The sequence below is a fragment of the Lissotriton helveticus genome, chromosome 5_1 (assembly GCF_964261635.1).
Source record: "Lissotriton helveticus chromosome 5_1, aLisHel1.1, whole genome shotgun sequence".
NCBI classification, from domain to species: domain Eukaryota; kingdom Metazoa; phylum Chordata; class Amphibia; order Caudata; family Salamandridae; genus Lissotriton; species Lissotriton helveticus.
In genome coordinates, this window is record NC_136065.1 from 722,453,260 (window position 1) to 722,468,731 (window position 15,472).

A 15,472-nucleotide genomic window follows, 5' to 3' on the forward strand; every position below is an offset into this window, starting at 1 on the left:
GTCCACCAATCATTCTGAAGTTAAACTCAGTGGAGCTCAAATTCCAGATTATTGAAAATGATACCTCGAACGCCACTCGTCTGTCTGACTAGTACTTATGGGTTCTCATTTGAACACCTTTCAAACTATTAGCAGTCAGGGCTTAAATCTCGATGCAAACCTGTCATTGGAGCATCAGGTGTCAATAGTAGCCAGAACCAAAATCTGGCCGTTGACGTTGCCAGATTCTCCCCTTTATCAACAGTAGCCAAGGCCTGACTGGGAAAAGAAACCAGCCCTGGCAACTTTACTCAACTGGCCCCAGGGGAGGGGGTAGCGTTGGCCCGGGAGGCTGGGTCGGGAGGGGTAGGGGGGGGGGGGGTGCTGGAGTGTTTTTCTTTTTTTTTGGGTACAGGTAGCTGATATTGCAGCACTGCTGCAAAACCGACCCCCAATAAACAATAAAAGCCCCAATGGGTCAAAAAACGGCACCCACCCTTCCGGCCCAATGGGAACATGCCCTGTGCCTGCTACGGCCAGTCTGGCCCTGACAGTAGACATAATGTGTCTGTGATCCAAGAATTAGTGCTGTCACACCTGGACTTAAGGAATGCTTGGTACCTGGGAATGGCGTAAAAGTCACTGAAACAGCTCCAAATACTACAAAAGGCTGCCCCCTGTCTTATAACTGTAATTTCACATTCTCGGAATATCTCTCCTAGCTGGTATTTGCATTGGTTGCCCAAAATGACTCCTATTCTTTCTAAGTCCATGCTAACGTTCATCGTATCCTCCATGGCTCAGCACTGCAGTTCATCACTGCAATATTTTTTATATATGTAACGGCTGGACCCTTAAGATCGAGAGCCCTTGGATACGTGACATCCCAAAAGCCCATACTAAGAGCTTTGTTGAGCGAGCCTTCTCTGTAATATCCACCAGATAATAGAATAAGCTTCCCAATGAAATCTGTTTGGTCGCTTATCTGCTCCCCTTTTGCAAGGAGAGCTGAGTGCCTAACCTTTTAACTAGTTTCGTTTCTTATGTCTCTTTTATCCGTATTCTTTTATCACCCAAAAGCTTCGGTGTGTGAACTTGTGATAATACAAATTTTGTATGTTGGTACATGGAGTAAAATTTCAAAACAATATAATTCATTGCCTATCTATTTTCCTTTTGCAAAATTACAAACCATATTCAGTTTAGTATAACAATGCTCTATATGGAAGCATATTTAGTCCCCTGGCTATACATTCCGTTCCCTCACAAGTAAAACAGAAGCTTTGACTTGTAAACAGCAGCCTGACACTGTTTACGATACTGTCTATTAATCCTACATTGTTGGACATGCAATCCCCATCCATGCGTTGTAGCAGAGGCTGTATGCCAAGAAGGCTTCGTTAAACCTCATTTGCTACTTAGTGATTTTCTGTTTTCAAAAATATCCTAGTGTTTAATCTTCCCATCCACCCTTTATACCAAAGCTACCCCTACGGAAGGCAACATTCTCCAAAACTTGTTTAAATATGGCCGCAATCTGCAGCAAACTGTATACCTATAATCAATCGTGTGATCCCAAAGAATATCCCTCCACGCGGGATTTGAATCCGAATGTGCACATGCGCATTTCCTGTTTTCAAGTCTTTGCTTAGGCTTGCTACACTTTTCAGAATCAACTTCTGACTGTGCCAATGGCATACACTAAATGCTCCAGTCTTAGCTTGTGATATCCAATTAGACAACCTGGTACTCAACGCACTCAGCAGCGCAATACATCCAATGCTCTATGGCCAGCTTGAGAGATACCGTTGTCTGGCGACTGGAAATGTAGTTGCCCTGGAAGCTTTGTCTTCGGCACTCCAACCTTAAGCTAAGGCCTTGCCAATGGCAGATACACACTTTGCAACAACTAGTTAGCACAGTGGGTAAAGGAATGATGTACTGGAATGAAGCCCAAGTAAAAACCAGTTGTTGGATTAATTCTAGTTTTTCGCCCTCATTTTATTTGTGTATGTTTTCTAATTAATAATGTATAGAATCATAAGTTATAGGAGAGAACATATCATGACATATCCAAACGATTCTCAGTAGCACAAAACAGTACTTGGAGGTTAAGAGTATTCAGTACTAAAGTTTGAGCAGAGAAGTCGTCAGTTCACAGCACAGGTGAAAACAACAGGTGGTTTGTATTTGCCTATGTTATGGTGGTCAATAATGCAATCCGTCCAAGGTATCTCAGGGCAGTACATATTCTGGCTTTAGGTGTTTTATAACATCCTGCATTGGTGGATATAGTTCACAACAATAGGAAACCTCAGTTTCATTGTTTTACCAAGATGCATGGGCCAGCAGTAATTTAATCTATAAAGGGAAACCAGATACTTACATTTTCTGACACTTTCTAGCATGTGTGACACTGTGAGTGCTCACTAAAAACATTGGCCTGAAACTCCGAAGAACCTGTTGCACTAGTTCCTTCTCAGACGACGGCAAAAGCTCAAGGGGGAAGAAAACAACAAGTCTGTTTGAAGTAGTGGTGCCAATGATTTCCCATGTTGATCAGCTGTTAGAGCTTAGTCAAATAAGATTTTGGATATGGCTGGGACATGGCCTGGTAGGTGTACTTTGAATACAGTGGGTAGGCACACGTGCATATATCCTGAACACGTCAGCAAGTAGTTGAGCCACTCCCTAAATATGAAAAGAGGTTACTTAACACGGGTAATATATATTTTTTTAACATTGCGAACCCACCGGGTCACCCTGGATTTTGGAGTAAACATTATTTCTTATGATTTGATTGTGGCCTTTTGTCCTCATGTTTGGCTAAAGTTCAGTGACCGCATTATAGGTTTTACAAAACTCCGCCCCACCCGATGTAAGTCTTTTCATATTGATCTCTTGTAAGGTGACCCACCAGGCAAAGGTGCCTGACAAAGCAGGATTGAATGTCTGCTGTGACCCTTGCATTGTTGAAATGACAGATAACTAGACAGAGGCTTGAAAACTTTATGGCTGAAGGAGCTTAATAGGGGGTCCCGATTAAAAAAGATTGGTTAGCAAGTGGAGACTAAGAATTCTCCCGAATCGTCAATACCTGGTAATGGTATTTTTAGGTTTAAGAATAAAATAAATCAAAAGACCAAAGAAAATAGTCCATAAATGGCAGAGATGGGTATTTGTCCCCGTTTTTGACATTCTATGAAAAGGGAAAGAAAAAATATAGTAAGTTGTGAAATATAATAAGCTGATTTTATTTAAAAAGTGTGGGAAAAAGCTCCATAAGCTTGGTTTCAAAGCTATCTTTTTTTCAGACTATCTTAAACTGTACTCATTGAATCATCATTTTAAAGATTGTCTCAGTTATACACAGGAGCATGAAGATGATTCAATCTTTAGTTACAGCTCTCAATTTATATATATTGTAAGATATAAGGCTGGCTGTAGCAGGAGGAGTCCCTGCTCATAGTATCGGAATGAGATGAGCAGGTGATATTTGGGCTTATTTACTTGCTCTCTGGACATGTCACTGTTAGGATGCCAGTTCCATAGTGGGTGGTCAGGTTGGTTAAGCAGGTTTTCGATACTAGAGAAATATTATGCAGACCACAGCCTAGTGAAAGCCTATGAGAAGTGGGTATTTCATATACTGGTTTCTCAGTGCTAACAGCATTTATGTCACAAAACAGATATCCTTTGTTCAGTAGGACATATCATGTGTAAAACTATAAATGAAAACACTTTGATAAATACATTAACAAATTCTAAATACATATTTAAATATTCAATTGATTGCTCTTTTGATATCGGAGATTTATGGCTTCTACACAGAATTACTGATTTTACATATTTATGTATCTGGACTTAAGTCACCAGCCAGTTCCTTCTGGGCTGCAAGCCACCGCCGAGAAGCCTCCGTAAGAACGGCTGTTGGCGTGTGAGCATTGTAATCTTTCTATTTATTGATAATATATTTTAATTATGAGTTGTTCCCATCTTTAGGGCTGAATCAAAAATTTGGAATCCACTTGTGACAGAAGATGGAAAAGCGCATCCATACAAGATGAATCTATCCGCTCAACAGCAGGTAAACACACCCTTATGTTTTTCTCAGAAATCTGTTTTTATGACAGAACTGAACTGACCTAGCACCTTCTGTGTTAATTAAATTCTCATTTTTCTATTTTAATACTTCACTAATAAAAATAGTTCATAAAATCTAGAATGTGTTCTACTTATATGCTGTCAAGTGTCAACATACCTAGTATCCATTATTTACTGGTGATCGCTGAGGCATCTGGGACCATTTATGAGCAGCTTCATAGTGTTAAAAAAATGTACAGTAAGAAATTACATTGGGACAGACAGTTTATAGGATTTATGTCTTTAGATAATTTCCACATGCTCTCAAGAAACTTGAATTGCATTTCCTATTTTCTGTCATGTTTGTAGGAACAAAAGAACAGGTCTTATATTTATTAGTAGCTGGAAATAGAAGAGTCTGTTTTACCCCATCCTGATTAATTCAAAATAGTTTTGTGTCGGCGTCAATAGTTAACGAGCATTTGCAATGCAATAGGTCTCGCATTAGTAAAAGTTTGAGTTTTTGGCCTAGCAAATAATAATGCAACACTAATAGCTCTAATTTTTAGTAATGGAGACCTATAGAGTGTAGTGTATTGTGTTATGAAGATAAAAGGTGATGTGTGAATATGGGCCAAATGAGAATGGTAAACAGTACCTACCCCTGAATATGCCCAGCACACAATACCTGTAACACATCACCACGAACTAAAAAACCAGACTGCTGTGTGATGGAAACTCCAGAACAATGGAGAAATTCACGGAACCGTCAAAAGCGCCACGAGGCCCATGCGCGAGGCAAAATGCGCGCTTTACAAATACTGGTAACATAACATCTGTGTGACCCCGAAAGCTAATGCACGCAATCTTTAACCCACGATAGACCTTATGCTATTAACTGTCCAGAAAAGTATCTGTAAATGCATAGGCTTTTTAGGTTTCGCCTCGCCGAAAGCTGCGCAGCAGACTTTCGCGCAGGGCGAAATCTTTTGAGTTACAGTATGGATGTTTGTCCCGCCTCTGTTTTCCATTGGCTAGCTCCATAAATGGAGGCTAGCCATTGGAAAACAGAGGCGTCCGTCATTCTGCGAGGCGACTCGTGGGCGTTCCTGAGATTTTTTCTCATCCAGCCCCTTTTAGGACGTCAGTGCGGCGGTGGGCGGGGTTTATTTTTTGTCGTCCATGTTTCTTTTGGTCATTCCGCGGCCGACTGCCGCCGGAGGAAGTCCAGGTCCAGGTGAGTGCTTTTGATTGTTCCCGTTCCCGCCCCCCTCCCGCTGTCCTTTCCCACCCCCCTCCCGCTGTCCGTGCCTTTCCTTCCCTCCCTCCCTCCCGCTGTCCGTGCCTGTCCTTGTTATCATAGGCTAGCAACCTGGTCATCTGTCTGCAGCCTAGCATCACTGCTGCTTGTGTGTTTATTTAGGACTTCGTCACGCTTTTTATCACTTTTTATCCTTATTCCCTCACTGTTACCCCTCGCATTCCTTCCTATCTCCTCTCCAGCAGACCCAGACCTCTCTCTTCTTCCTGCTCCCTGCCAGGCACTTAAGATCAGCTGCTCAACACGCATTAGCCTTCTGTCCATTATGCTGCCGTTAGTGTTTGCGGGATGAGCGCTGAATCCGCACATCTCATTCCCTATTTATTGTTGCTTCAGGTTTCCGCACTTTTCTTCCTTGACCAGCGCTCTGAGGCAACCTTATGGTACCGTATAGCGCTATACAGATAAGCGACATAACACAAAGTCGTCTTCTACCTCCTTTGAAATTGCAGAGGCTTGATTGACGTTTGTTGCCTGCTTTGTGTCGAATGAGGTGTATACTCACAAATGTCTCTGTGTCTTGTGGCACCACTGTCCAGTAAACCCCTTTCATGCAAAAGGTGGCTATCACGATTTTGAACACACTCTTTTATCGGGGAAAAATGGAAATACAGTGTAACTTGCAACAATCAGTCGGCGAAACAATTAACATGTCCGACAACTCAGCTCAGATTTTGTCACTCTAACGAAGGACCTCTCCCTGGAATTAATCTCACAGCTAAAGTTCAGGGTACTGTACTTCTTTGATGGATTTGAAAAATGACCACTGTGAGCTTTGAATCTCCCTAATTGTGGCCGTTCCCGCCGCCCCCCCTCCCGCTGTTCGTGTTCCCGTTCCCGTTCCCGCCCCCCCTCCCGCTGTTCGTGTTCCCGCCCCCCTCCCGCTGTCCGTGCCTTTCCTTCCCTCCCTCCCTCCCGGTGTCCGTGCCTGTCCTTGTTATCATAGGCTAGCAACCTGGTCATCAGTCTGCAGCCTAGCGTCACTGCTGCTTGTGTGTTTATTTAGGACTTTGTCACGCTTTTTATCACTTTTTATCCTTATTCCCTCACTGTTACCCCTCGCATTCCTTCCGATCTCCTCTCCAGCAGACCCAGACCTCTCTCTTCTTCCTGCTCCCTGCCAGGCACTTAAGATCAGCTGCTCAACACGCATTAGCCTTCTGTCCATTATGCTGCCGTTAGTGTTTGCGGGACGAGCGCTGAATCCGCACATCTCATTCCCTATTTATTGTTGCTTCAGGTTTCCGCACTTTTCTTCCTTGACCAGCGCTCTGAGGCAACCTTATGGTACCGTATAGCGCTATACAGATAAGCGACATAACACGAAGTCGTCTTCTACCTCCTTTGAAATTGCAGAGGCTTGATTGACGAGTTCTGTCGAGTTCTGTCTATTTTTAGAACTCTCCGCAGAAACCATCTCTGAAAATCTTAGAATTAGAAGCAGCTGATCTGCCTGGCTGCCGATTCTCCGGCCCATGAATTAGCACCGGTGACTACGTTAACAAGGTATGCTGTCCTAGCTATGGACCGTGAGTGCAGAGTGAGTGTGTAGAGTGCAGAGTGACTAGGGAGTGCAGAGTGACTAGGGAGTGCAGAGTGACTAGGGAGTGCAGAGTGACTAGGGAGTGCAGAGTGACTAGGGAGTGCAGAGTGACTAGGGAGTGCAGAGTGACTAGGGAGTGCAGAGTGACTAGGGAGTGCAGAGTGACTAGGGAGTGCAGAGTGACTAGGGAGTGCAGAGTGACTAGGGAGTGCAGAGTGACTAGGGAGTGCAGAGTGACTAGGGAGTGCAAGGGAGTGCAGAGTGTTAGGGAGTGCTAGGGAGTGCAGAGTGTTAGGGAGTGCTAGGGAGTGCAGAGTGCTAGGGAGTGCAGAGTGACTAGGGAGTGCAGAGTGACTAGGGAGTGCTAGGGAGTGCAGAGTGTTAGGGAGTGCTAGGGAGTGCAGAGTGCTAGGGAGTGCAGAGTGTTAGGGAGTGCTAGGGAGTGCAGAGTGCTAGGGAGTGCAGAGTGTTAGGGAGTGCTAGGGAGTGCAGAGTGCTAGGGAGTGCAGAGTGTTAGGGAGTGCTAGGGAGTGCAGAGTGCTAGGGAGTGCAGAGTGTTAGGGAGTGCAGAGTGTTAGGGAGTGCAGAGTGTTAGGGAGTGCAGAGTGTTAGGGAGTGCAGAGTGTTAGGGAGTGCAGAGTGACTAGGGAGTGCAGAGTGTTAGGGAGTGCAGAGTGACTAGGGAGTGCAGAGTGTTAGGGAGTGCAGAGTGACTAGGGAGTGTTAGGGAGTGCAGAGTGTTAGGGAGTGCAGAGTGTTAGGGAGTGCAGAGTGCTAGGGAGTGCAGAGTGCTAGGGAGTGCAGAGTGCTAGGGAGTGCAGAGTGCTAGGGAGTGTTAGGGAGTGCAGAGTGTTAGGGAGTGCAGAGTGTTAGGGAGTGCAGAGTGTTAGGGAGTGCAGAGTGACTAGGGAGTGTTAGGGAGTGCAGAGTGTTAGGGAGTGTTAGGGAGTGCAGAGTGCTAGGGAGTGCAGAGTGACTAGGGAGTGTTAGGGAGTGCAGAGTGTTAGGGAGTGCAGAGTGACTAGGGAGTGACTAGGGAGTGCAGAGTGACTAGGGAGTGCAGAGTGACTAGGGAGTGCAGAGTGACTAGGGAGTGCAGAGTGCTAGGGAGTGCTAGGGAGTGCAGAGTGACTAGGGAGTGCTAGGGAGTGCATAGTGACTAGGGAGTGCAGAGTGACTAGGGAGTGCTAGGGAGTGCAGAGTGACTAGGGAGTGCAGAGTGACTAGGGAGTGCTAGGGAGTGCAGAGTGACTAGGGAGTGCAGAGTGACTAGGGAGTGCAGAGTGACTAGGGAGTGCAGAGTGACTAGGGAGTGCAGAGTGACTAGGGAGTGCAGAGTGACTAGGGAGTGCTAGAGAGTGCAGAGTGTTAGGGAGTGCTAGAGAGTGCAGAGTGTTAGGGAGTGCTAGAGAGTGCAGAGTGTTAGGGAGTGCTAGGGAGTGCAGAGTGTTAGGGAGTGCTAGGGAGTGCAGAGTGTTAGGGAGTGCTAGGGAGTGCAGAGTGTTAGGGAGTGCTAGGGAGTGCCGAGTGTTAGTGAGTGCTAGGGAGTGCCGAGTGTTAGGGAGTGCCGAGTGTTAGGGAGTGCCGAGTGTTAGGGAGTGCAGAGTGACTAGGGAGTGCAGAGTGACTAGGGAGTGCAGAGTGACTAGGGAGTGCTAGAGAGTGCAGAGTGTTAGGGAGTGCTAGGGAGTGCAGAGTGTTAGGGAGTGTTAGGGAGTGCCGAGTGTTAGGGAGTGTTAGGGAGTGCCGAGTGTTAGGGAGTGCCGAGTGTTAGGGAGTGCCGAGTGACTAGGGAGTGCAGAGTGCTAGGGAGTGCAGAGTGACTAGGGAGTGTTAGGGAGTGCAGAGTGACTAGGGAGTGTTAGGGAGTGCAGAGTGCTAGGGAGTGCAGAGTGACTAGGGAGTGCTAGGGAGTGCAGAGTGACTAGGGAGTGCAGAGTGACTAGGGAGTGCTAGGGAGTGCAGAGTGACTAGGGAGTGCTAGGGAGTGCAGAGTGACTAGGGAGTGCAGAGTGACTAGGGAGTGCAGAGTGACTAGGGAGTGCAGAGTGACTAGGGAGTGCAGAGTGACTAGGGAGTGCAGAGTGACTAGGGAGTGCAGAGTGACTAGGGAGTGCAGAGTGACTAGGGAGTGCAGAGTGACTAGGGAGTGCAGAGTGACTAGGGAGTGCAGAGTGACTAGGGAGTGCTAGAGAGTGCAGAGTGTTAGGGAGTGCTAGGGAGTGCAGAGTGTTAGGGAGTGCTAGGGAGTGCAGAGTGTTAGGGAGTGCTAGGGAGTGCAGAGTGTTAGGGAGTGCTAGGGAGTGCAGAGTGTTAGGGAGTGCTAGGGAGTGCAGAGTGTTAGGGAGTGCAGAGTGTTAGGGAGTGCAGAGTGTTAGGGAGTGCAGAGTGTTAGGGAGTGCAGAGTGTTAGGGAGTGCAGAGTGTTAGGGAGTGCAGAGTGTTAGGGAGTGCAGAGTGCTAGGGAGTGCCGAGTGTTAGGGAGTGCAGAGTGTTAGGGAGTGCAGAGTGTTAGGGAGTGCAGAGTGACTAGGGAGTGTTAGGGAGTGCAGAGTGACTAGGGAGTGCAGAGTGCTAGGGAGTGCAGAGTGACTAGGGAGTGCAGAGTGTTAGGGAGTGCAGAGTGTTAGGGAGTGCAGAGTGTTAGGGAGTGCAGAGTGTTAGGGAGTGCAGAGTGTTAGGGAGTGCAGAGTGTTAGGGAGTGCCGAGTGTTAGGGAGTGCCGAGTGTTAGGGAGTGCCGAGTGTTAGGGAGTGCCGAGTGTTAGGGAGTGCCGAGTGTTAGGGAGTGCCGAGTGTTAGGGAGTGCCGAGTGTTAGGGAGTGCAGAGTGTTAGGGAGTGCAGAGTGTTAGGGAGTGCAGAGTGTTAGGGAGTGCCGAGTGTTAGGGAGTGCCGAGTGTTAGGGAGTGCCGAGTGTTAGGGAGTGCCGAGTGTTAGGGAGTGCAGAGTGACTAGGGAGTGCAGAGTGCTAGGGAGTGCAGAGTGACTAGGGAGTGTTAGGGAGTGCAGAGTGACTAGGGAGTGCAGAGTGCTAGGGAGTGCAGAGTGACTAGGGAGTGCAGAGTGTTAGGGAGTGCAGAGTGTTAGGGAGTGCAGAGTGTTAGGGAGTGCAGAGTGTTAGGGAGTGCAGAGTGTTAGGGAGTGCAGAGTGTTAGGGAGTGCCGAGTGCTAGGGAGTGCCGAGTGTTAGGGAGTGCAGAGTGACTAGGGAGTGCAGAGTGTTAGGGAGTGCAGAGTGCTAGGGAGTGCAGAGTGACTAGGGAGTGTTAGGGAGTGCAGAGTGACTAGGGAGTGCAGAGTGCTAGGGAGTGCAGAGTGACTAGGGAGTGCTAGGGAGTGCAGAGTGACTAGGGAGTGCAGAGTGCTAGGGAGTGCTAGGGAGTGCAGAGTGCTAGGGAGTGCTAGGGAGTGCAGAGTGACTAGGGAGTGCTAGGGAGTGCAGAGTGACTAGGGAGTGCAGAGTGACTAGGGAGTTCTAGGGAGTGCAGAGTGACTAGGGAGTGCTAGGGAGTGCAGAGTGACTAGGGAGTGCTAGGGAGTGCAGAGTGACTAGGGAGTGCTATGGAGTGCTAGGGACTGCAGAGTGACTGCAGAGATTAAGCTAATGGCAATGTAAATGACAATGCCATTTATTTATCTGTTTTCAAAACCAACACATAAATACAAATTTTGTCATTTACAATGCCAATAGCTCTAACTTTTCCAAAGGCGAAACCATTGCATTGTAAATGCTTGTTTAAAGCTGTAACAAAAGTACTGGCCCTTTGCTCTGCAGTATTTCTGTGTACGCCTTTTGAATTCACAACAAGCAACACAAACAGCATCTCCTCCAGTGACTTCATTTTCATAACAGTACTTTATGGGGGTAACTTAACTAATGCAGCCTATTCAAGAAGGGCATTATACTAGGATTGTGGAACCGCTGCATTTTTTGCATAATTGTAGATTTGCAGCACTTGCCACATAATCCATCATCTGCTACTTAAGGGAGCGGAGGAACAGCAGAGAGAGTGGGGTGAGGGTGTAGGAGGGAGGACCTGGAAAGCAAAGACGCGCGAGGGCCTGGAAAGCAGATGCCTTGGTGATCTCTGCCTGAATCTTAATCAAGTATACCTCCTCAGATAACCGAACACCATACAACAAATGCAATTGACAAATACCCTTCCCCAGTCATCCTTTGTTTGCATTGGTCCTCAACTAGAGCCAGAAGAATGAATTTTGGAGCACCAGGCAAAATTATATTTTGCTGTTTGATCGTTTCTATCTCCCTAACGAAATGGCCACTGTGATGTGATTATTTTAACATTTATCGTCCATCAGGGCTCTAAGGCAAACGTGCGCACAATGTCAACAGTTACACCGTGGAACTCGATTTGTGCAAAGGGAAAATGTGCAAACTGTCAGTGATGGTGACTCGCAGTCTTACGAGTTCAGGTAGTAAAAAAAAAGAATAATTAAATAACAAGCTGTTGCCTTTGCACCTCACACAGCACTTGAGGGAGCGGAGAAACAGCAGAGAGAGTGGGGTGGGGGTGGAGGAGGGAGGGAAGGGAAAGAGAAGACGTGCTGGTCCTGGAGAAGTGGGGGCGCACGGGGAGGGCGCGCCTTGGGTCGTTGTGCTGTCGAAGGGGCGGAGGGGTCTTCTTGCCACACACCGGCACGGGGGGCATTGAGGGAGGGCGCTCGGTCCTCTGACTTGGGGGATTGCCGGGCTGGCGCACTCTCATGGGGAGAGGACTCGGGAGCCACGGGTGTCTTTGATGGAGGTTCTAGCCGTGGTCGGGTTTCACTGGGGGCCTTCTTCCTTGCGGGGCCAGTGGAGGGGGTGACCGCGGTGCCCACGGTGGCGCAGAGGAGACCGTGGACCAGGGGTGAAGCGCCGTCTGGGGAGGGATGAGGGGCACTGTACGGGGAGTAATGCTGGGGAAGGTGGAGATGGTTTGTGGGGGTGGGGCAGATCCCAAAGGTCAACCCTAAGCAGCTGGAGGGTTCCTACTGCAGCCGAGCTGGGGTCTCACATCCACGGCCTCAGGGTGCACACAGTGCTCAAGAGGTGAAGGGGTCTTCACTGCCGTGTGACAGGGGTCTTCACTGCCGTGTGGCAGGGGTCTGCACTGCCATGTGGCAGGGGGCATTTACGTAGGCATGTGGGAAGGGGGCGGTACCCATGAAATCTGGGGGGGGGGGGGCACAGGGCCCTTTTCCTAACACTTGTCCGAAGAAGAAAGACGGGAATGCGAAAGGGAGGGAGAAATTAATGTGAAGATGAAAACGTTTATTGCAAGAGGGGCTGTGACTGCTCCAGAGAATAGGAAATGCAGACCGGTGGCGGGAACATCACAATGAGGGACTGCAGGAGTTAAAGGTGCTGGGAATATGATGCCCAGTGACAAGTGGGGATGGAATGGGTCTTCACAACGAGGGAGGGAATGCTAATGAGGGAGAGAAGGCTAGGAAGAGAATGCAACAGAAGGAGGGAATGCAACAGAAGGAGGGAATGCAACAGAAGGAGGGAATGCAACAGAAGGAGGGAATGCGCCCAGAAGGAGGGAATGCGCCCAGAAGGAGGGAATGCGCCCAGAAGGAGGGAATGCGCCCAGAAGGAGGGAATGCGCCCAGAAGGAGGGAATGCGACAGAAGGAGGGAATGCGACAGAAGGAGGGAATGCGACAGAAGGAGGGAATGCGACAGAGAGAGGAAATGCGACAGAAAGGCCACTTTAAGGGGAGAGAGTAACTTACCTCATGGACTGCTCCACAGAGAGGCCCCTGAGGGAAGAGAGTAACCCATCTTATTGACTGCTGCAATGAGGCCATGAGATGATGAGCGAGATTCTGCCCAGTCACTAGTTCAACCGCTAGACCAAGTCAGTGACTGGGCCAGTCAGGGAGGGATCGACGGGGCAGGCAAGAGAGGGCCTTCCCTAGTGACTGCTCAGAGAAACCGGCTCCCGCCATGACAAGCCCAGGGAACGGTCTTAACTGTGACTGAGAGAGTTAAGTACCTTGGCACTGCATCCCAGAGCGCCTAGACGCAGCAAAAAAGAGACAGCAACGGCCCCAGAGACTGCTCCAACAAGGAGGTAACTCTCACAGGCACATTTCCAAGGCGCGCAGTCAGCCCCAGCCCTCAGACGGCTCAGAAATATGAGTTCAACCTGGAGACAACAGGTAACAACAGGAAGGATGGCTCGGCCTCTAATCCACCAGAGGTTGATAACACCAGACCACAGGTTGCATAAAACACCTTCTGTTGAAGCCCAGGAGACAATGGTGCTTGTCGAGCGATGCACGCGCACCACAGAGAAGCGGGGGGAGGGAGCGCGGCAGCGAGGCGAACGTGCGCTGCTGCACGTGCTAGCCACTGTCCGGAATGGGCGTTTCAAAGGCAGGACATTGTCCTGCCTTTGCCCAATCGCGTGGCGTTTAAAAAAAAAAAAAAACACGGCAGCCAATGCCAGACGGGGAAAGCAAAACCACACGCATGAGCGTGTGGGTAGCTTTCTAAACCCCGTACAAGAGGTCTCGCGCTGCGCGGACAGTACTGCACACTGCAACGCTAGGCGCGAGACCTAAAAAGGGTTGGTGGTTATTTGGAGAATGTTGAAGAATTGGGGAAATTACATATAAAATGGTCTAAGGAATTGGACTATGACAACACAGAAATAAGTGGTTCTCGTTTTGTACTACTGTTTACAGTTTTACACTAGATCTGTATCTATGATTTGCACAGCCGAGAATTCTTTTCCAGCTGTTTTGGACACCTTTTAATGTACATCATTTTGGCTTCTTGGAGATTATTTGTTAGCAAGTGAGGTGGAAGAAGGAAGAGGAGTCATATGCTATCTAGCTGTGAAAGGCTGTCTAATTTCCGGGATGCTAAGTGAGTATATATTTGACTTTAAGGTTCATTTTCAGCCTGCAGTGCAGCATCTCTTGTTTAATCATTGAGCAAATATGTAAGGGAATATTTGGTTTTAAGGAGGGCTGGACTGGCTCTTTTTCACTCTACAATTTTCCCAGGAGGCTAGATGAAATGGCTGCGTTCAGGGATGAATTGGCCACAATGACACATACCATAATACCACTATGGCCCCATAGTAGCTGATGCATTCTGCAATGGGGCTGGTCTGAGCATGTTTACCGAGGCTGATTTTGAATTATTGTTCATCGGAAACTTTAAGGGCCGTTTCCTTCTTACAGTGTATCATATCCTAATTCATAATTGTGTTTAACTACTTACGGTACAGAGTAAATAGCAGCTATGGTTAAGTAGAGCAGTGGTTATAGCCACAAATTAAATTTTAAAGGTGAGGAAAAACAAATCCAAACTAGTAATGGAAGATTGGTCATTGTATAGAGCGCACTTCCCTAAAAATGAAACATTATGTGTAAGAGAATTGATAATATGGAGTGATATAACTTTGGAGATAATGTAATACTTTGTATAAATAAAAAAGTAACGGATGTATAGAATAAAGGCTCATATGTGTATTTGTCTATGGCGTATACATTTAGTTTTCCATCTCTCTCAAATCTGTGTTGATGTATGTTTTATAAATCCTAGATCAGGACGTTGCACAATAAATGGTGTTAGACATTTTGATTTGGGGCTATGTACAAATGGTTGATGTAAAAGATAAATTATTAGCTTACATATTTCTATTGACATGAGGGCTGTGAAATCACCCTCTGTTTTTAATGTTTCTTATCTCATTAGCAATACAGACCCTGATTACAAGTGGTCTGAGAAATGGGTTCGATTTCCCCCACCCTTGTGATTTACCTATACCAGAGGTACTAGTCACTCTGGTGGTGGGGAAAAGATAGCCTACTGATCATTTGACCCTGGCCGTCCACTTAAAAATGAGAGATTACAGGGGAACCGCTAATTCAGTTCCAGTTCTTCATGTAATGTTTTCATTAGCCAGACCTTCACCCAGTATTTTTGGCTGGTTTGAGCAGTTGATAACTGTGCGAAAGCAAAAAACTTTAAATTCCAATTGAGCCGGTAACTGCTGCTCCTGCTCACATCTGAGTTACTTGGCCACTCTTGGTGATGGCCATGGTGTTAAGTATTTCATCGTACTACATGTTTTGTACCAAAATAAAAGTTGAGCAGGATCATAAGGCCCATTTAAACCTCCTTGCTCCAAACAGACTGTCTCTGGCGTCTCAGCTAGCCTTCACAGTCCATCTTGCTCACCTTTTAAGCACCGATCAGTGTTTGCCCTTGGGGGCAACTTGGGAAATTAGAATAGCAGAACTTCGAAGGGGAATTTCTGCTGCCTTCAAAGTCCGCTCCTTAAACTTCTTAACTTTGAAAAGAGACAGTTGTATGACATTACAATGCTCCCAATTATCACGCATGCCTTTACTAAGTGTTTTTTTACCAGGCAAATATTTACCATTACCACTCAATACCCCTACTCAACCTAAACCCTAAAAATAACCTTACCATCCAGTACCCTTACCTACCCCTAAACCCTAAAACACCCTTATCACCTAATACCCATACCCACCCCATAACCCTGAAAACAACCTTACCAC

At 47.3% G+C, this 15,472-nt stretch overlaps 1 protein-coding gene across 2 annotated transcripts in view; it reads left to right on the top strand.

The window, feature by feature from the left end:
• LOC144754870 (PDZ and LIM domain protein 1-like) overlaps positions 1 to 15,472 on the top strand; it is a 395,047-nt gene that overhangs the window by 213,776 nt on the left and 165,799 nt on the right. For both annotated transcript variants that reach the window (XM_078643185.1, XM_078643184.1), the window contains exon 3: positions 3,982 to 4,066. In XM_078643185.1, coding sequence (XP_078499311.1) covers positions 3,982 to 4,066 — 85 coding nt within the window. The remainder of the gene's footprint in view (positions 1 to 3,981; positions 4,067 to 15,472) is intronic.